Source organism: Sarcophilus harrisii, chromosome 2 (genome assembly GCF_902635505.1).
Source record: "Sarcophilus harrisii chromosome 2, mSarHar1.11, whole genome shotgun sequence".
Classification (NCBI taxonomy): Eukaryota; Metazoa; Chordata; class Mammalia; order Dasyuromorphia; family Dasyuridae; genus Sarcophilus; species Sarcophilus harrisii.
In genome coordinates, this window is record NC_045427.1 from 343,834,637 (window position 1) to 343,857,685 (window position 23,049).

Consider the following 23,049-nt stretch of genomic DNA (forward strand, 5'->3'; position numbering starts at 1 on the left):
GGTACTATACTGATTTTTTTTTAATTAAGGTCTTTCTAGCAATGCCTATTGCCACTGGTTGTTTACAAACAAAACCTTCCTTAAAATATAATACAACTACCTTTGTTCATTGTGCTCAGCTCACCAGAGGAAGCTGAAAAAAGCCCTGAGACTAAAGTCTGGATTCTTTGAAACATGTCCTTTTATTAATAACACAGCCTAGGGCATGGTGCTGCTGGCTGATGGTGAATTACATTTCATCGTGGGTAGATTAAGACTATCCCAAGATGACAGTATTATTACTCAAGTTTTCCTAGTTTATATTGAACCTGTCTCAGAAAAGCTTGATTTGTCTTTTTATTTTATTTTATTAAAATGTTTGTCTAGGTTTTTGCAGTTACATCTAGTAATGAGTGCCCTCTGGTGGACATATAGTATTTACTTTCAACCACACTCCAGGATTTCTTATAGCACAAGATTATACAATTACATTTATAAAATGCCAGAACTGGAAACTGAGGCTCAGAAACTTTTCCAGTTATATAGCTCATCAATTGGAAGAATTAGGACAAGAACTCAAATTTCCAGAGTCCCAGGCTCAGGAATCCCCAACATCTCATCACTGTTATGGTCCAGGAACTTGTAGGGGACCTTTGATACATCCCATCTGTCTCAGACTGTTCACAGAAGGCTGGTCAAGCAGAAGCAGATCTCAGAAGAAGGATCAAATGATATTTATTTTACTTTTTTCTTTTAAGTAAGTCTGACCCAGGGAAATAGCTCTAAAAAAAGAAATTATCCAAGATATAAAGCCAGAAGACCTGAACTTGAATCTTGGCTTGGTCTCAATTACCTAGATGACACTCAATAACCATTTACCTAATGTAAATAAGACACTGATCAAAGTGATGAGGGTACAAAGATAAAGAACTAATATTCCTTCTGTTCTGTGTGTGGTACCATGGAAAGAGTTTATTGGATTTAGAATAATGACTTCCATTTAAATGCTGTTTCTGCCTTACTCTTTGTTATCTTGAACACTGTTTCCTCATCTGTAAAAATGGAAAGGCTAAGCTAAATAGTCTACAATACTCCTTCTAGCTCTAAATCTCTTAAGTATATCAATGTTTCTTCATCAATAATAAGTACAACTTTTGTGAATGTGATACAAGTCATTTTGTTGGGATGTACTAGTCAATTCATCCAGAAATAGGGAGTTATTGTTCCTTTCACTTTTCTATCTGTATTTCAAGGTTATGAACTTTCAGTTATATTAACTAAACTTAGAGAAGAAGTATAATATAAAGTTTTCTATTTATTCAGGTTTATGATTCAATTTAAAAAGATGCCTAGTTAATTGAAGACTTCCTTCTCTCTTTTTGAATTGAGTTTGGGCTTTGAAAACCAAGAAAAATTGTTATTTATTGTACGGTCCCAATTTATTCTCTCTCTCTCTCTCTCTCTCTCTCTCATTGTCTCCATCTCTCTGTCTCTATCTCTTTCTCTGTGTTTTCCTCTGTCTCTTTCTTTCTCTCTCTCTTCCTATCTCTTTCTCCATCTATCTCTCTGTCTCTGTTTCTGTATCTCTGACTCTTTCTCTCTGGGTTGATGGAGAGAATTTCCATATTGAAAGTTTTCCATATTGATAAGATCACAGTCAGAATTCTGTCTATGACCTTGAGAGTTCCATGAAATCACAAATTTGATCCCTTGTCTAACAACAGTATAGGTTAAATGCAAATATCCTGTTAAGCCTGGAGTAGTCTAGTATTCAAATACCTGTCTAGTTAAGCCATGAGGTACCTATTTTTCATAGAATCCTTGACTCAGCCCATGAGAGGCAGCAATTACTATTAAAAGAAGGGGTAGGGAGGGATTTGTGGGCTAGGGAAAGAGGAAGTTATTGACTACAGATTTCATATGAACAACAATGCAACAAGACAGTATACAAAGATCACATGACTTCAGACATTAATAGTGTCTTTAGAGATCCTCTCATCATTTTTTGCTTCACTCAGACCATATCTGGATAACTTTATTCACATTTTATGAAGGATGTTGACAAATTGGAGCATGTTCAAAAGAAGGTAACCAGTTCAATGAAAGGACTGGTGATGATGTCACATAAAGATTAGTTAAAAGAAATTGAAGAAACAAGATTTGGGAGAGGTTACAAGAATAAGGAAAGATATTATCACTTTCTCAAAGTTTTTTAATAACTGACAGAAGGGTAAGGAATTCAGATAATCTTAGAGGGACATATTTAGGCCCCATATGAGAAAAATTTCTTCATATTTAAGCAATTTAAAAAATCATGGAAGACAATAGCCTCTGGATGACAACACATAAGGGATATTGTAGAGAGAATTCCTAGCAGCTGAGTTTCCTTCCAGCTCTGAGATTCTCTGATTCACAGTCATTTTTTATTTAAGGAGAAGCTTATACAAATATTCTACTCATTTAAGGAGTACTTCTCCATCTCTGCCAACTGTTCTTTTCCTAAAATTAAGAAAAGAACCCAGCTAAGTCAGCTTCTAGACCTTATTAGAGTATACACTAACATTTATCTTTACTCATCTCATTAATTTGTATTATCTACCATGCATTTTTAAGACAAAATAGACCAACAAAAATGCAATATTCATACTTAAATGTAAAGTAGTAAGTAGAAAACTGGATTTCAGAATCATGAAGAATTGGATTTGAGTAATTGAAATATTATTATCCATGTGTCTCTAGACAAGTTACTTAAGCCCTTAATCCTCAGACAATAATGTTTTCTAAGTGCTTTCTCAAGCATCACTCCTGTTCTTACTTCACATTCCTCCCTTTTCAATTTTGGTCTATAGTTAGTTATTTCAATTCCATACTTACTTCTACTATCAAATCCCTTGCTTCCTTATCATATCTCATATTTTATAAATCCCAGCCATGGAATACTTTTACCATGCAGCTCCTCTATTGCTACACACTTGCTATTGAACAGAGTTGGCAGAAGTCATACAATCCCTCCTTCATCCTTAAAAGTTCTTCCCTAAAATCTGTCATTTCCTCAAATTGCTGTTATACCTACATTTCTCCTCTCTTTCAGAACCGAAACTCCAGACAAACAAGCCTGCCTTTATTATTTCCATTTTCTCCTCTCATTTATTTTTCAGTCTGGCTTTCTACTCTCTGATCTATTCTACTTCTCTAATCTCTCTACTGAATTTTTTTCTTGTAAAAATTACTATTGGTCACACGATTGCCAGAACTGGCATTCTTTCTCAATTCTCATTCTTATTGACATCTCTGCAGAATTTGACACTTTCTTTTCCTTGATATTATCTTTTCTCTAGGTTTTTCCAGCACAGCCTTCTCCTGGTTCTTCTCATACTTACAGTCTCCTTTGTTAATTCATCATCTATACCACATTCCCTAACTTGGGGCTTACCCCAAGACTTTGTCCTATGCTTATTCTCTTCCCTTTTTCTATCATCTATTTGGTAACCTCATTAACTGTCATGGCTTTAAGTATTATCTCTATTCAGATGACTGTTAAATCTACATACCTATCCCTAGACTTTCTCCTGAGATCCAGTACCACATTATAGCTCCAATTACCTATTAGACATTGCAAACCAGATGCCTATAGGAACTCAAAATGTTCAAAATAACACTCATCATCTTTCCCCAAAACCAACTCTCTTCCAAACTTCCCAGGTACAAAATCCGAAGTGCCATCCTAAACTACTCACTTCCTCATTCCACATATTCAGTTTATTGTCAGATCTTCACATTTCATTTTTCAAAACATCCCCCACATCTAATTCATCATAAGTCATAAAGTCACCACATTTGGGCCTTCATCACTTCTAGCTTAGATAATTATTTTTGTTGTTTAGTCATTTTTGTTCACGTTCAATTCTTTGTAGCTCCATTTGGGTTTTCTTGGCAAAGGTATTAGATTGGTTTGCTATTTCCTTCTATAGATCATTTTACAGATGAAAAATTGGGGTTAAGTGACTTGCCCAGGCTGGATTTGAATTTGGTTCTTACTGACTCTAAAATAGCATTCTATCCACAATACCATCCATTGAGTTTTCTTGAGTAAGATATTGACTGATTAGCCATTTCCTTTTCCTCATTTTACATATGAGGAACTGAGGCAAATATGGGTTAAGTGACTTGCCCAGGTACACACAGCTATTAAGTGTTTGCACCCTGATTTGAACTCAGATCTTTCTAGCTCAAAGTTCTCTACTCTATCTACTGCACCAATTAGCTCTGAATAATAATTACAACAATAGCATCTGTTATTAACAATCAGTCTATCCCCATACTAATCTTTCCTCCACAAAACTTCCACTATAATTTTAAGTTTTAATCATACCTTTATCATGTCACTCCCCTATTCAAGAAATTCTGATTATTGTCCATCACCTCAAGAATAAAATAACTGGACTGCACAGTGCAGAATGGGAGCAAAGTATAATGAGGCTTGAAAGGCTATCAGGTCAGTGTGTGAAGAACTTGAAGTGACAAGGAAATTCACATTTTATTGGAGGCCCCCCCTAAGTGGTCCATATTTGCTATAGCCACATGAGGAATAGGAGTACTGAAGAAGCTTGGCCCAATAAGTTCATCAGTAAAGTACAAAGAGCCAGCAAGTACTAACTCTACTACCAACTAGGTGTATGATCCCAACTAAGTCCTTTAATTCTTCTGAATTTCCTTTTCTGCAAAATAAGAGGGTTAGAGTAGGCTCAGAGGTATCAAACTGGTAGCCTACCAGCCTGACTGCAAAATACCTAAGTGAAGTTCAAAACAGATGAAAATGTAATTGAAAAATTAATTTTAAAATACAATATAATATTGATGATGTTAATTTAGGGTTTTCTGAATCAATATGCAGCCTACAGATATTTGCTACTGTTGGACTTTGCACTAGATGGTTTGCAAGGACCCTTTTAGTTAAATTCTAGATTCCTTTAAGCACTATATGGTCCCAAATCAGTATTTGCTCACAAGAAAGCAGCTTGGAGGCCATTATAATAATAATGACTATAATAACTCACCTGTATAGGGCATTCAAAGCACTACAACAACTTGTAAAATAACTAGTGCTGGAATTATTATCTCCATATTACAGATCTGAGGTTCAGGGAGTTTAAAATCCTGTGCTCATGGTCACACAGCTCATAAGCATCACAAATGGGACTTGAATCTAGACCTACTGATTCCATTAAATTGTAAATCCCTTCAGAGCAAGGTCCATGTTGTATTCTTTTATATTTTTTGTTTTTTTCTTCAGTGACTAGCTCAGCATCCTGCATAAAGTGGATACTTAATAAATGTCTTACATTTTTCTATCACAGATTTAGAGTATAATAGAACTTGGAGGTCATCATCCCTCATTCTCATTTTATAAATGAGGTTTGAGGTCCAAAGAAATTCAGTCTCTTGCCTAAGATTATACAGCTAGTAACTGGCAGAACTAAGATTTCAATTCACCCCCCTTTTCCTGTGACAACCCAAATATTGCTAGGGGCATTGCTCTCACACAGTTTTTAGGAGATTGTTTTCCCCTTAATAAGTTCTATTCTTCAGCAAAACACAGAAGAATGATAATAGTATTCTTTACAAAAACAAATTACTTTATATATGGCATCTCATTTTACAAAAGAAGAAATTAAAGCTTGCTGATTTCTCCAAAAGAAAAAAATACACATTTAGTGAAAAGTAAACCCTAGAACTCAAATCTTGTCTCTAAATCCAGTATTTTTCCCACCATACCAGAACTGTATCATTGATATGATGCTAAACAGACTAAATTTAATAATAATAACAATAATAGCAAATAGCATTTATAGAGTACCTACCATATTCCAGATACTGTGCTAAGTGATTTGCAAATATTATCTTATTTTATCCCTAAGAGATTGGTGCTATTATTGTCCCCATTTTACAGCTAGGGAAACTGAGGACAACAGAAGTAGCTTGACCATTGACAAAGCTCAGAAGTATTTGGGCTTCCTGACAAACTTAGAACTTTATCTACTGTGTCCCTTAGCTACATTTTAACAGTGAAATATGGTTTGCCATTTTAAAAATCTTAGATGTGATAATCCTATAATGAAACATTCTTCCTTACAATTTGGATGTAGTAGGCCCCTAATCAAAGCCTCCCCAGTATTAGATACTTCCTAGGACACTTTTAACTCCAGCACAGGTTATCAGCAAATTAGGGATTATCCTGGTCAAAGTCACTCTCCTGAGGTGTATTATAACCATAGTTCTGTTTTTCTTGCTTACCATTGCCCATTATCTTAAGGAAATGTATCAGAATATATTTTACATCTTCCCTCTGTCTTAAATAATGTTAATGAGAAAATATTTAAAAGATTACAGATTTAGGACAGAAGAAACTTTAAAGCTCATTAAATCCAACCTCTTCAACTAATAATTGAGTGAAAAGGCCCAAAGTGATTTTTCCATTAAGTGACTTTCCCTTCTTGCCCTCACCCGTTGAAAAATCCTGTCCACTATCTGTCTAGACTACTCAAGACTGAGTATCAAACCTCTGTGCTTCTTGAACATTGTGGCTATGAATATTCAGTTACCCTGTTCTATTTCCCACTAAGCCCTTTCTCTTCCCTAATGGGTAACTTCCACAATTTTCTTTTAGCCAGGAACAAATGGCGGCCCTCTGATCCTCAGATCATATCAGAAGGATTATATGCCATAGCCGTGGTACTGAGCTTCTCCCGCATTGCTTACATTCTTCCAGCCAACGAGAGTTTTGGGCCCCTGCAGATTTCATTGGGAAGAACAGTGAAGGATATCTTCAAATTCATGGTCATTTTCATCATGGTGTTTGTTGCCTTCATGATTGGAATGTTCAACCTGTATTCCTACTACCTTGGTGCAAAATATAACCCAGCATTCACAACGTGAGTATTCAGAAGAAAATTTAACCTGAAAAGGTCCATGTCTGCAATGGGCTGTTCTATATGACAATAACGTAAAGACCAGTTTCCTTGGTAAGACAGGGTATACTAAAAATGGAATATTATATACAGGGAATACAATAGTCTCGTTAGACTGGAATAAAAAGTGTTTGGAAAGGCAAGTAATAGCAAAGAAAGCCTTCAAGAGGTGAGTTGGCCAGAGCATATACCTCTAATTTCCTCAACTCCATTGTTTTGCCCACAATAGTACAGCTCCTAACTTCTAATGAAAAGACATGATCTAATATTAAGGAATGGGGAAATAGCTCTGAATCCCTACAAGTCCAGATTCCTCAAGGCAAGCTGATCACCCTTTCTTTAGATGAGGGTATCTTAAGCTTTTTTCAATTGCAACCTTTTCCCTGAGAAATTTTTACATGACCCTGGGGATATAGGTATATAAAATAGGTATACAAATCAAACATTTACTGATAATGTCATTAAAAAATCATAAATCATAAAATATCATAATATGACAAATCATAATAATAAATCATAAAAACCCTCGCTTTTGGTAACAAGATCCCATATAGGGTCACAAATCACAATATAAGAAGCTGGGCTTTAGATGATGGTGTGTTCAGCTGGATTAAGTCAGTTAATTCAGGAAAGGTGAAGCAGAGTACTAGCTAGCTAAACTATGGAAGCTACCTGTTTATATGTTCTCTCTCAAAACCAGAGTGGACACAAATTGATTTATTATGTAATGGAAAGAGCCCAGATGGCTAAGCTATCCCAGGTTCCCCAACTCACTCTCTCTCATTCACTCTGCAGCTGCTGCTCTCTCTTAAAAGCAGCCAGCCAGAAGACCAACCCTTCCTGGGGGGAGGGGGGGGAAAGGGGGAGGGTTAGGAATGGGGGAAGCTCTGTTAGCAAAAACCTTCCTACCTGCAAAAGCCCCCAAAACTGGAGGTGAAACAATGACTTTCTAGCCTTTGCTGGAGAGCTAAAGACTTGTACTTTCTAATACCAATATTAATCCAAAGGAAGCATGGAGTCTCAGGGCTGCTTTTGTTGCTACTGTCTAAAGATGAAATTTATAGGACAGATAAAAAGAAAAAAACTCTGTCACTTAAAAAACAAAAGACAACACCTGAATCAAAAGGATAGGGAAAAGCTTATCTATCAGAGATTCTAGAAGTAATGGTTGGAAGATATGGAAAGGTAAGAATAGGGAATTTATGGGTTAAAAAATTATCAAGAAAAAGAAGACAGACGTACATGTTGGGAACTAAAATATTAAGAGAGAGTGACATGGACATTTTATAAATTAGAGTCATCCCAGAAAGGAAGAGGAAAATCTCTTTACTAAAGAGAAGTAGGAAAGAAAGTGAAGCCTAGAGAAAATTAAAATAAAGGCTAGATTTTTGTGTCCACAGTGAATATCATATCAGAAATTTCCAGAATATGATATTAAAAAATGAATAGCATTTAAGTGAAGAGGAAAGTTGTCAACAACAGCAGTGTTGTTGGGAAGAGAATATTTTTCCTTAATGTCACTTCAGAGATTTTAAAGTTTTACTCTTTGTAAATCACCCCAGAAACATCTTTTTGATTTAAAAAAGGTCTCTGTAAGGTAATAGAAATGAGGGTTCATCCTTTTGTACTATCTCTAGACCTAATGAGGGGTGACTTCGCTCTGACTCAGTTATATAATTATATCCAAGGCAACCTAAACATTCCCTCATTATTTTCTTTCTTTCTCTTTATATGCAGGTGTACCTTTTTTAAACTAACCTCATTTTCTACACTATTGAGCTTAGAAAAATCACCATCAGGCCCTAATTTGTTCTTAGAGAACCTGAAGATTCTAACCTAAGGAACTTTTAGGGTTTTTTGTTGTTGTTGTTGTTACTGTTGTTCAGTTATTTTCAGTCATATCCAACTGGTAATTCATTTGAGGTTTTCACAGCAAAGAAACTGGAGTAATTTGTCACTTTCTTTCTCCAGTTTATTTTACAAATTAGGAAAATGAGCAAACATTGTTAAGTGATTTGCCCAAAGTAATATAACTAGAAAGCATCCGGGAAACATTAAAAATAGTCCCTAACCTATCAGTCCCTAATGACTGATACCTGAACCTATTCAGTTCCATGAGTTTAAAAGGCAATTTCTCTAACCCCCCCAAAAAAAAAATCTTATATGATGAATAGGCATAACAATCAGGTAAGTCAATCAAGTTGCTCACTCAAAATCAAGCTAAACTGTAGCACCAGAGGTACTAGCCAAAGTTCTAGGCCCTGGAAGAAGGAAGATGTGTCACAAGAGATTTAGAGGAAAGAGAAAAGGCAGAGGAAGAAGGGAGTTTTCGTCCACTATTTTGGGAATAGGAATGTCTCTGTACAAAATGTAAAATCATATAATAATAATAATTGACATTCATATTGAGAGGCAGCATGATATAGTATAGTTTAGCAATAGGTTTGGAGTCATAGGATCTAAATCCAAATTCTGGTTTTTCTGCTTACTAACAGCATGATCTTGGTCATATCGTCTAATTTCCCTGGGCTTCAATTTCTTCATCTTTAAAATAAAGACAGTGAATTTAATATCTCTGAAGTGTTTTCCAGGCCTAAATCTATGATCTTTGCAAAACACTCCAAATGCATTATCTCATTTGAGCCTCACAACAAAAAAGCATCTAATCCCTATTTTTTAGGATTCTGAGGTTGTGACTTGACCATGTCCATACAATGTCAGAGTATTTGAGTCCAGATTTTCCTGACTTGAGACTCTTTCAACTGGGCCATCTCTCTCACCTCCATGTACTCTTCTGCTCAAAAGTTTATCCTTTTATTGGTTTTTCACAGTACAGAGACACTATAAAGGTCATCTAAATTTGTTCTCCCTCTCCCTCCGACAATTTCTATATGGTCCAAAATTATCTATTTTCCCTTCCTATCTCCTTCAAAAACATTCTCCTTCTAATGTTCCTGACCTCAGATGGATGTTACTAGAAAAGAAAATTGCTTGAATAAATTAATACTAAGGTATGAGAGTATATTAGCCTAAACATAATTTGAGATGTTAATATTTTTCAAATAGGAATATTTTTTAAGTCAGATTATATATAAATAATAAGACAAATCAATGTAACAAAGTGAGACATAAAATCTCAGGCAGTTTAGAAGGAAGAAATTTCAGGCTATAAGAGTCATAGTTTCTGCATGGGAATCTGAGACTCCCCTAAATTCTATCTGATTTTGATGTCTTGTTTTGGGTACACACACACACACACACACCTCCTGTTGCCAAAGAGAAGTCCAAGGGGTTAGGGGTGGTAGAAGCTAGGTGTTTTTTGCAGGAAATCTGTTAAATTGGTAGCTGCCTATGTATGTTAGATGGTGGCACCTCCTGGCAAATTGTCATACTGCAGCCTCACTGGTCATCACAGTGAAATGACCAGAAAGGAGAAAGATAAGGGCACTAGCAGTGTAAAATCAAGGGATTTAACTAAAAAAGGAGGAGGGTAGATGTCCCATTTGTCCCTTAAATTCAATATGTACAAAGTTGAGTTCACAATTAGGGTTGCCTCAGAGCCTATTTTTTTGTATGACTCCACTATTTTTTTCTATTGCACTGATATTCCTAGTCTACCATGTTTAAAAATTTGGTGTTATTCAGAGGTGTGCTAGTAAATATTTAACAATCAGCTCTCAAACTTTTTTTTAATGCTCTACACATGTTTAAGTTTAATCTGCATTAGTGACATCACTTTCTTACGTCTAGACGATTAATAATAATAATAAACCAAGCTGTAGTAGTAATATTTGCTGATTTCCATAAACACTCACACTGAAAATTTATGTATTGGCCTTCACAAGTCAGTACAAGCCAGCTCCAGCACAATATTAGTGTTATTTTTCATTAATTCTTCTATCCCTCTTCATTCACATTTACAATCACCAGACAGGCTCTATCTTGTCACTGCAGTATCTCTCATATCAGATCCTTCTTCTCTGCTCCCAAATTTAGTCCCTATCTTGAAGATTTTGCTACTATACTTCTGAAATATGGCAATTTGTGGTATCCTCACACATCACAAAATCAGAGTTGAAAGAAAACTTATAGGCTGTCTAATTCAAGCTTGACCTGAAGGAAACCTCCATTACAACATACCCAAGAAGTCATTAAGCCTTTGCTTAAAGACTTCCAAAAGTAGAGAATATAACCTCCTAATGTAGTTCATTACACTCTAAGGGAGTTTCAGGAGTTTCCTTATACTGGGAAGAAACTGAACTCTCTAACTTTCACATGTGTTTGTTGTTTTTGTTCAATTATTCTATTTCTGTCTCACTCTTTGTGACTTTATTTAGGATTTTCTTGGCAAAGGTTCTGGGGCGATTTGCCATTTTCCTTCTCCAGCTCATTTTATTGATAAGGAACAGAGGCAAATAGGATTAAATGACTTGTCTAGGGTCACACAGCTAGTAAGTATCTGAGGCTGGATTTGAATTTAGGTAGATGAGTTTTCCTGACTACAGGCTTAGTGCTCTATTCATTGTCCCATCTAGCTACTGTGATTAGATTAGATAGATAGATAGATAGATAGAGTTTCTCCTAGTGAATTCTTAGTTCCTTAATGCCAGGGACTATTTTACTTTTATCTCTATATCACTAACACTTAGCAAAGTTCTTTAGACATAGTAAATAACTTGCTTGTTTATTGATTTTTTTTTGCTCCTACTTCTGTCCTCTAAAACCAAGCATAACAAGACTAACTCCTCTTCTTCTTATCTATCAATTATTAAACCTTTCTTTCCTCTCTACTATAAGTCTCTTCTCCTTCCCTCACGTTATCTATTGAACTCCTATCCCCTCATTATAAAGATTAGGAAAGTCAGGCCCAGAACGGTTAAAAGAAATTACATAAAGTAAAGCAATCTTGCAATTCTTGAACTCCTTCAGTAGATAGAAAAGAGTTTTCACATAGACAAGAGTAGTTAGGGTAGCCAATGAATGCATAAGTATAACAATTATCATCAAAGAATAGTTCAAATTCTAGTGTGCATTTTTATTTGGCTTCTTTCTGACTGATATATTTAAAAGTCCCTAAAGTTTATTTACCCTACATTGGTGCATTTGAAAAGAATGGCAACTTTACATGTGAAAAATGTCTCTCAGGGGGAAGGACCAATCATGGCTAGTGATGATTCCTAGACGAATGGGCTTTTAATGGCTCTTTTGTTTGTGTGGAATATTTTAAGAATAGGACATGAGGATGGCTGTCATAAGCTGGAATGTGGTCTCCCAATAGCATTTGTTTTGATACCATAAAAATGTGACAAAAGGGCTGACTCATTCAAATCCAGGCTTTGATGCTTACTACTGGTGTGACCTTGGGAATTTAGCAAAGAAAGAGTAGAGAAATAGTATTATAACTTGAAAAGGTGATAGAATCAAGTAAAGTCTGATTATCCTTTTTTTTAGCATGAGGGAAATTTAGGTATATCTGTGGTTATCAAGGAAGACATCAGTAGATAGGTAGAAGCTGAGGAGTAAAGAGGGGAAATATTTGAGAGGAGTACAATCTGTTTATATCTGATTAACTTTCATTATTTCATTATTATATTAATTATCTTTCCCTTTTTCTCTTGTGAGGTCACCATCATCCTCCTAATCACCAAATTCTAAATCCTTTCACTTCATCCTTTCATTCTCATTAAGAAAAAATGTCACATTCTCTCACCTCATATGTTCAAATCTTATTATTTTTATTTTCCCAATATATGTCCCCTTCAATCTACCCACAGCTGCTCCCCTAGAAGCCTTCTCTTCATCACTTCTCACATAAATTTTTGCAACACTCTTGAATATTCTTATAATTCTCCTTGCCTTAAGGCAATTCCTCCCTCAGGTTAACAAGATGATTTTCCTAAAGCACAGGTCTGATTATATTCACACATATACACTCAAGAAACTTTAGCAGCTTCCCTTTACCTCCAAGATCAACTATTGGAATTTGTGGTCCTTCACAATCCAGCATTTTCTAATTTTTCAGTTTTCTTATATGTTATTTCTCTGTAAATTCTGGGTTTCAGTAACATTAGTTTGCTCATCTCCACCCATTCCTAGTTCCATAGCTTTTCATTGGCTGCCTCCATATTCTAAGCATGCTTAGAATACTCTGCTCAGACATCTCCACTTTTAAAATTTCTAACTTCCTTCAAGACTCAATCAATTACCACTTTTACAGCCACCTTCCTCAGATCCTCCAGCTACTAGTGCTTACTTTCCAAGATTCCCTCTGATCTATTTTGCATAATAATTATTATCTCTCCTTTTCAAATATGAGCTGCTAGAAAGTATAGAATAAAATTATTTTTTCCACATCATGACTTTCCATCATGGTTTTGATTTATCATAGACTGGCACAAGAAAGTAAATGGGAATTTGGGAAGAGTTTTGTGGAAACCACAGATAACACAGAAAATAGTTTAGAAATTCAAAATTATATAATAGCAACATATTTTTCTCTTAATATCATAATCATTCATACTTCTCTGATATGAAGGGAAAGCCAAAGATTTTTAAGTGGATTTTCCAGGTCACAGGATGCCATGCCTCTAATGCCTATAATGTGGAAGGGATACTTGTATTTTTGTCTTACTGTCTCCTCAATCTGCAACATACATATGCTTTCTAATCTATAATGGGCTAGTCTATATATATTATATAGTCTAATCAATAGTATAGAATATATGTGATATAGTCTATATATACTCTAGGGTCTAGTATAGTCTATAATGTATCCATTATTAAGTGGCACAGTGGATAGATAAGTGGCACAGTGGATAGAATTCTAAGCCTGGAGTCGAGACAGCCCTCAGATCAAATCTTACTTTAGAAACTTATTATCTATAACCCTAAGTAAATCATTTAAATCTCTGTTCCCCTCAGTTTCCTTATCTGTAAAATGGGAATAATAAGAGCACCTCCTTCTCAGGATTGCTTTAAGAATAAAATGAGAAAATAATGTAAAATATTTAGCATAAAGTCTGACAGAATAAGTGCTATATAAATATTGGCTATTATTATTATTCCATTCTTTTTCTCCCCTTTCTATGTCTATGTTTTTGTTCAGGTCATTTCCCCATGCCTAAAATAGACTTCTTTCTCCCTCCTTCCACTCCTCTCTCCATCTGTCCAAATTTCCCGCTTTTTTAAAGGTGCAACTTTTACATAGAATTTTCTATGATATTATATACCTCCAAGTGAAATCTCTCTCCTTTCTCAGATTTCTCAAATTACTTTTTTCTGAACCTCTCCATTATACCTGTCTTGAAGTCTGTATCATAGCTATTTGTGAATGTAGGCTCATTGAATCTTACAGCTGGAAGGGATCTGAAGGGCTATTTAATTCAATGCACTCCATTTTACAGATGAAGAAACAATCGGGAGGAATAAAAACTGACAGAGAAGCTGTTTTATAAGAAACTATTGTTTTTCTAGTCTATCTTGCTAGTTCCCTCCATTCCTTCCTCTCCTTTATATTTCCTGTCTCCCTCCCACCCCATAATTGGATTGTAAGTTACTTGAGAGTGGATTGTGTGCTGTCTACTTTAATATCCTCAGCACCCATCATAGCATAGGTCTATAACTAGCATTTATCTAGTTGAATAGAATTGCACTGATGTGAATGCCAGTATTGCAAGGACATATTAATTATACTCTCTTTTCAAAATCATAAATAAGTCACATTTTGAGTTCTTATTTCCCAACATATTTCCCAACATTGTTATATATAAAATAGAGAAATGTAGTTTTTTTTTTCATTTTTAAAATCTATTTATTTATTTAAAACTTAAATGCAAAAGAAAAAAAAACATTGTCATGTCCACAGGAGAACATGAGAGGATTCAAACTATACAGCAATAAATTTCTATTTCAAGAAAGCCTATATAATAATTGTGTTCAGCAATTTTTCTTTGCTTTCTTGTAGGTTTAATTTTGTTCTCTATTGGGCACTTTTTATTTTATTCTTTTGTTCTCCCTTGATTCCTCCCTTCCTCCCCAAGAAGGCTGTAATTAAATATGGATATATTTATACATATATATATATATATGTGTGTGTGTGTGTGTATATTTATATATGTGCATTTTTATACATATACATATACATACATACACATGCATAAATAGCTATGTTATATATAAAAACATACTATCCTTGTTTGTCCTTGGTTTTCCTGAAAATATATATTTTCCTTCCTAAATCCAAGTCTTTCTAAATTTACAAACTCATCACTTCCTATACCACAGCAATATTCCAACCTCATACTGTCTAGTTATTTTAAATAGTCTAAAACAAGATTGATTAATATGATTGGCTTATAGTGTGGTTTCTCTATTTTTCTCTATTGATTGAAACTATTTTGGCTTTATCTTTGTCTAACTGTATTTTACAAATACACACATCCCTCCACTGAGACATACACAAACATAACAATTTAGATTAACATACTACCTTTGTCTCACAAGATTCCTTCTATATTTGTGAGTAGAACAGCTTATTTGAACCTGTTTTCTAGGAAGAGATTTCAAACACCTCCAGCTGGAGCTAAATTGGCAGTTATTTTCTCACATTGCTAAGGAAGGTATGAATCACCCCTGGAAATTATTACAGAATTTTTATTCTTCCTTCTTAAATTATCTCAGTGTTGACACATTCCTTTCCTTGTACCTTACCTTCATGCCCTGGAAAGTACCTACCATGGGCCTTCATGTATAAAATAGAGTTTAGACTTTAATATTTATTTTTTTCTTTAAAGTTTTATTGACATTTTGTTTTTACATTGAAAACATTTCAAACTATACCCAAATCTGTGAGAAGTCTCTTGTATAAAGTAAAACAATTAAGCTAAACTAACAATACAGTGACCTCATCTGAAAATACATATCTGTAGACCCCTCCATTAATTGTTTGATTTTAAAATTAACAGAGTTTTTCTTCTCCTCCTTCCCCCTATCTCAATGAATAAAAAAGAAAAGAAAATCAAACTCCTGGTAATAAGTACACATAGTCAAGCAAAACAAATTATCTCATTAATTGTGTGTGTGTGTGTGTTCAGTCAAACTGAGACCTGTTCAAGATTTTAGCTTAAAAAATTATTTCCTCATTTCTTCCAACACAATAATATTCCATCATATTCATATTCTACAACTTATTCAGTCATTCCTCAAAATGTCATTGCAAAAAGAGAGACTATAAATATTTTTGCATACATAGGACATCTATTTATTTCTTTGATATCTTTTGGGTATAGGCCTAGAAGGAGTAATTTTTTGTGTTTAATTCCATATTGTTTCTGGAATGTTTTTATCTGAAACTCTTGTATCTCAGATCCTCAATGCGTCATTGTATCTGTTCTCCCATAGCTTCTCCAACAACTATCCTTTCCTTTTTTTAATCATCTTTAACAATCTGATCTGTGTGAAATGGGATCCCAGAAATATTTTAAATTTGAACTCCTCCAATTAATAGTAAATTGGAACAATTTTCTTTTTCATATAGCTTTAGATAGTCTGATTGTTGTGAGGGAAAGTTTCCCCATTGAGGCTGTTTATTTCTTTAAATCGTTTATCAATTGGTGTATGGAACTTATTATTTCAAATTTGAATCATTTCCTCACATATATCTTTTTTGTCACAAGGATTATATTGCTTGTTTCTTTTTTAAAAATTTTAACAATAGCTTTTTATTTTTAAAATACATGCAAAGATAGTTTTTGATATTCACCCTTGCAAAACCTTGTGTTCCAAAGTTTTATCCCTCCTTTCTCTCATTTTCCTCTCCTAGATAGCAAGTAATCCAATACTTAAACATGTGCAATTCTTCTAAACATAAGAAATGATAACTTTACAAAAAAATTTGCTGCAAAGATTTTCCCCCATCTAATTTTTTTTTATCTTAGGTTTTATTGAATTTGTTTGTACAAAAACTTTAAAAATTTTTATGATCAAAATTATCCATTTTATCTTTTAACTCTTGTTTTCTTCATAAATTTTTCTTCTTTACATAGTTCTGAAAGTTTTTCTCTGTTTCCATAATTGTGTCTAATAAGACTTTTTGTATTTAGATCATATCATATATTGATATAGGGTGTGATATGTTTATCTAAGTTAAATTTTTTTTCATATTGTTGTCCAATTTTCCCAGTACTTTTTGTGAAATAGTAAGACTTTATAGATGGTTATTTGTGCTTGCTAAATACTTGAGTAGTAGAGTTATTTGCATATACGAGTGTTACATAACCTAATTTGGTTTGCTGACAAATCTCCCTTTTTTAACCACTACCAAATTGTTTTGGGTTTTGCTACTCTGAGATATAGATAAGATCTTGCACAATTAGGCTCCCTTTACTCTTATCACTTTCTTATTGCTTATTATTCCTTCTGAGACCTTTTCTGCCTTTATATTATTTCCATTATTATTTTTTAGTTCCATATAATAATCCTTTGATAGTTTGGTATGGTATTGAATCAATAAATTAATTTTTGTAATACCTTTATTATATTGACTCATACTCACGAGTAATTAATATTTTTCCAATAACATGAACCTATCTATATTATTTTTTTCTGTCTTTTCTGCTGGGTTTTATTGGCATTATATAGAAGTTGATGATTTCTGTGGATTTATTTTTATTTTTCAAGTTTACTGAATTTATTTCAATTAATTTTAATTGATTCTTTAGGATTTGTTAAGTATAGCATCATATCATATATAAAAAGTGATCATTTAGCTTCATCTTTACTTATGCTCATTCCTTCCATTTCCTTTTTCTTGTCTTATAGCTAATGTCAGCATTTCTAATAATGTCAGTTTTCACTCCCTAAAATTATTGGAAAGGATTCTAGTTTATCCCTGTTTGAAGTGAATGCAAGGGATAATGTTGTAAAAATAATTACCCAGGCATGGGCTCTGTCAATAAAAAGTTATAATAAAAATTTTTTTTAAAAAATCGTTTATCCCTGTTTTATATATAAGGGTAATTCTTGGTTTCAGATATATAATAGTAGCTATCATTTTAAGGTAAAACCATTTTATCTCTTTTTTTTAGTGTTTTTAACAAAAATTAATGGTAATGGTATTTAAAAATGGCTTTTTTCCATCTATTGACATATTTTTATTCATTTTGATATTAATATAATTAAGTTTATATTTTTCCTAACATTAACCCAATTTTGCATTCCTAATGTAAATCCAAACCTAGTCACTGTATCTAATCCTTATAATAGTTGTTTTTGTCCTTTTGCTAATAATTTATTTAACATTTTTGCATATGTTTAGTCTACAGTTTTCTTTTTCTATTGTAACTCTCCCTAGTTTATATACAAGACTATATCTGTGTCATAGAAGAAACTTGGTAGAATCTCTTCTTTGGGGTGTTTCAAACAGCATGTACTTTAACTAAATCAACTAATTAAGATTGTGTGAATATGAATTTATTGCTCTTTGAATGTTTGAAAGGATTCTCTTGTTAATCTATCTAGTCCTGGAGATTTTTTTGAAAGTTCATGAATGGCTTGTTCAACTCCCTCTTCTAAACTATATTGTTTAAATACTCTATTTCTTGTTTCTGGACATTTGGGTTGGGTAAGAAAGTTTTTAATAGTTCCTTGTATTTCTTATTCATCTGTTATAGATTATCTTTTGTGACACTGGTAATTTGGTTTTCTTCTTTTTTAATGAAGTGATCTAATTATTTATCCATTTTATAAGTGTTTTTCCCCCAGAAAAACAGCTTTTAATTTTATTTATTAAGTGAGCAATCTTTTTGTTTTCAACTTGTTTTCAATTTTATTAATCCTTCCTTTAATTATTGGAATTTCTAATTTGTTATTTAAAAATCTTGGTGTTTTAATGTGTTCTTTTCTATTTTAGTGGTATTTCCAATTCATTTTTTTTCCTTTTATTTTTTTTGTAAGAAAAGTACTTTGTGATTCTTTTTCCAAGTCTTTTCTTTATAGTTCACATTTAATCTAGAATATCTCTTTTAAAATTTTGGATCATTTCTTCAATTCTAATTTTTCTTATTTTTTAAGTTGTTGCTTGTAGGTGTTTTTAGTTATTCTCTTCTCCTTGGTTTATATTTTGATCATTCCTGGTATCATAAAGTGGTTTTGTGGTTTATTTATTCATTTTTGTTGCTAAGACTTCATAAATTGATTTCTAGATCTCTCCAAAGGGGGAAAAAATAAATTAAGGATAGTTCATTTGCCTAAATAATCTTTCTTTAAATTAGATTCCCCCTTTTGTTGACCTAGAGTTTTAATCCATGTCCTTTCCTATATCATGGACGAAAATTCTCCTTCCCTGTAATTATTGTTAGTTAAGTCTTTCACTTTGGATGAGAAGAGAAAAGAAGGTTTTTCTCTAATCCACAGTTAAATTTGAAATTGGCCTCTTCTGGGGGAAATACTTCTAATAGAAGGAGGCCTTTTCCTTGAGAGGAAGGCAGAGGAGAATTTTTGTAATTTTTTTTTTTAGCATCACTATTTTAGCTGTAACTAACTCAGATTACTAAATTACAATTCAAAAGAATAGCATAGCTCTGGTAAAATAATGTCTGAAAGACTAAAGCCAGAATTCAGACAAGACTTTCAATTAATCATAAGGTCAACCACATGAACACATAGAAAGATTTCTTTAATTTTGTTGCCTGAAGAAAAAGAACAAGATGAGGATATAGCCAATTATTGCTCTGGTGGAAGGGATGGTGATAAGAAAACACAGGGAAAAAATGAAAGTATTTCATTTCCATTGTGCTTCTAATGTTCTCCATCAAAGAGGATAACCTTCAGACTGCAGAGACTAACAGGGAATTGCAACCTAAGATACTTATCAACCTAAGATAAGTGAACAGACTGTAAGAGAACACCTTTCTTCCATAATCAGTGAGGTCCCTCCTCATCTCCTTTTTTATATTCTCTAATAGCATAGACAGGCTTCTGAGAGCCTTTTCCCCCTTATCCAAAATCTTTCATCTTCATCTCTTAAGGTATCTCTTGGGATTGTATTTACCACTTCTTTGGGAAAATGAGTTATTTGATAATTAGATTGTTTGTTAGTGGAATAAAGATGGGTTTTATTATTTCCTTCTATTCTACCATTTTGTACGTGCTTTTCTAGGGGTTCATTCCAACTCTAAATATTATATAATAACAATACCAATGTAATATTCTAAATATTTTTAACATATGCCTTTTTTCTTAAGAGCATTGCTTACATCAAATTTACTTTCCTCATATTGAATATATAATATTCTCTTTTCAGATATAGCTGAGTGACTCAGAATCATTTGTATAAAATGGAAAATTATACCTGCTTAACTACACAATAAGAGAGGCATGATCTTCTATTTTCCTAGAAGTCACTAGTTTTCTCTGAATACTTCACTTCTCCTCCCACTAGGTTTGACCTATACTCTAGTTATTGCTTTTGACTTTTCTTCAAAGAGATTCCCTCTGAGCATGTGTGGAGGAAAACATTGGAATGATGTTGTATGACTCAATGCAGTTAACTACTAGCAGACTTCTTTTTTAAGCTCATAATTTTAACTAAAAGGTTAAAAAAGAAGTCACAATTTGTGTAGCTTGATCTTTTCTTTTGGGAAGTTTATAAGATAAAATGATTAATAAAATTCTGTCTGAGAGCTCAGGAGCTTCCAGTCAAAATAGGCTCCCAACTATTTAGAAAGTACCTGCTCCTAGTCCCCTTTAACTTGTGTTTATATCTTACTAAAACTTTCCTTGTTTTTGTTTTGTTTCTTTGCAAATACCTTTTCACAAATAATGAAATGCAAGAATTAAAAGCAGCCATAATTGATCAGGTTTTCCTTAGCTAGCAAATTCAAATTAACTAAGCTTACATTTTAAATGTAACTTTAACGGCCAGGGATAAGCTTTAGAACAAAATTTCACTGTCTCCCAAGGAAGAGAGATAGACAAGGCAGAAGGAGAAAGCACTAATGTTATTCTTTATAACGACTCAAGCAAGCAGCCATAACATCTCTCCTCTCAGCCTCAGGCAGCATCCATATCAGCTAGCTTTTTTTATGTGATAGCTCTCATCTTTTCATTTCTTTCCCTTCTCACAAACTAAGAGAAAACTGAACTGGCTGCAAAAGCACTTAATCCAAAACATCTGATTGTTTATTCATTTGTTACAATCTCTACAAATTTCAACCTCCAAGACAAGAAGAAAATGGCCAATCTCTTGAAAATTCATGCAGTTCTTCATCTCTCAGAGGCTCACATAGCCAAACACTGAAGACTTTCCCCACAAATAGGAAAACTAATCCTTAATGTCCTGCTACATTGCAGTAAGAAACTGAGGCAAAGGGAGTTTAAATGCATTGGATTTGGGTGGAGGGGAAGGGCAGGGAGGAGGATACTTCCTAAAAACAAAAATTTTAATAATCTAAACAATGGATGACATTTGAATTCAATTTTATTTATATCCAATTCAAATTTATATTAATGTGGAAGACATTGAGCCTCTGAGGGTATTAAGGACAAATAACAGTGTCTGCCCTCAAGTTGCTTATTATTTACTGAGAGGTAAATGATACATGTTGACATTTTTAAGCATTTTAATAGATTTTGTCAAGGGAAATATCCCCTCTACAAATATAGATAACCTATCCATGCCTTCTCATCTTATGCATTCTTGTGTATAACTTTTTGTAAACTCTCCAGAAAACATCAGCTTGATGTGTTGAAAACTGTCCTTGGGATCCTTTAATATTTCATGGATGTCAATCACCACAGTACTTGGATTGTTGCAACATAACTAACTATGATAAAGGGCAGAAAGTGAGAACTGTGAAGGACAGCTCAGAAATGCAACCTTTTGGAGATATTCCAGTTTGACTTCAACTGGATTTTTCATTTTTAAGTACCATCACAGATCAGATAGAAAAAATTGAGTTATTTCCCCAATGTATACTAGATGAATAATTAGGCATGTTACACAGACATGGTACCCATACTCATTATATTTATTTATATATTCTCCTCATGTTTATTTGATACATGAACTCAAAAGGCAGGTTACTCATAACTTTAAAAGTGTGTGGGAATTCCCAAGGTCACAAGTGAAATTTAATTTGAAATGTGATTATCAATATTCATAAATGGTGACAACATATGATATTCTAAAATTATATCTCCAGGTCCTCCTCACACTTCACCAACTTACTATGGTCTTTTTAAAGAAGAAAACATTTTCTCTCCTATCTATCATTAAACCTGAAAAGAATATAAGTGAACTTCACTGAGAACTTCATCTTTTCCCCTCTTCTTCATTCTCTCAGATTCCTTCTACCACTATTTTTGCCTTCAATGCTCTCACATAGTTACCCTTCTCCTTGCCAAAGAAAACCCCTGATCATGTATGTGATCTCATTTCATCTGGTCTTTTCCTGTCACTTCTATCATTCCCAAGCATTTGCTTATCTTCAATCTTTCTTTGTCTATTGATTGCTTCTCTCTATTGTCTACAAATTTGTCCATGTCTCCTCTACCTTCAAAAAAGCCATCACTTGAGCCATTCATTTCCATTAATCAGCATCCTATATCTCTCCTCCACTTTGTGACTAATCTTTTTTTATTGAAGTTTTTTTTTAATTTTCAAAACATATGCAAGGATAATTTTTTAATATCAACCCTTGAAAAACCTTGTGTTCCCATTTCCCCCCTTCCCCCCACTCCCTCCCCTAGATGGCATTGTAATCCAATATATGTTAAATATGGTAAAAATATATGTTGAATCCAATATAGGCATACATATTTATACAGTTATCTTGCTGCACAAGAAAAAATCAGATCAAAAAGTAAAAAGAGAGAGAGAGAGAGAGAGAGAGAGAGAGAAAATAAAATACAAGCAAACTACAACAAAAAGAGTGAAAATGCTATGTTATGATCCACTCTCAGTTCCCACAGTCCTCTCTGTGGATGTAGATGACTCTCTCCATCACAAGTCCATTGGAACTGATCTTAATCCTCTCATTGTTGAAAAAAGCCACATGTGACTGATCTTTTTGGCAACTTCTACAATAGGGCCCTCTGCTTCCTT

General features: G+C 33.6%; 1 protein-coding gene across 2 annotated transcripts in view; it reads left to right on the forward strand.

Moving 5' to 3' along the window:
• TRPC7 (transient receptor potential cation channel subfamily C member 7) overlaps window positions 1-23,049 on the forward strand; it is a 230,560-nt gene that overhangs the window by 161,148 nt on the left and 46,363 nt on the right. For both annotated transcript variants that reach the window (XM_031953012.1, XM_031953013.1), the window contains exon 6: window positions 6,647-6,911. In XM_031953012.1, the coding sequence (XP_031808872.1) occupies window positions 6,647-6,911 (265 nt within the window). The remainder of the gene's footprint in view (window positions 1-6,646; window positions 6,912-23,049) is intronic.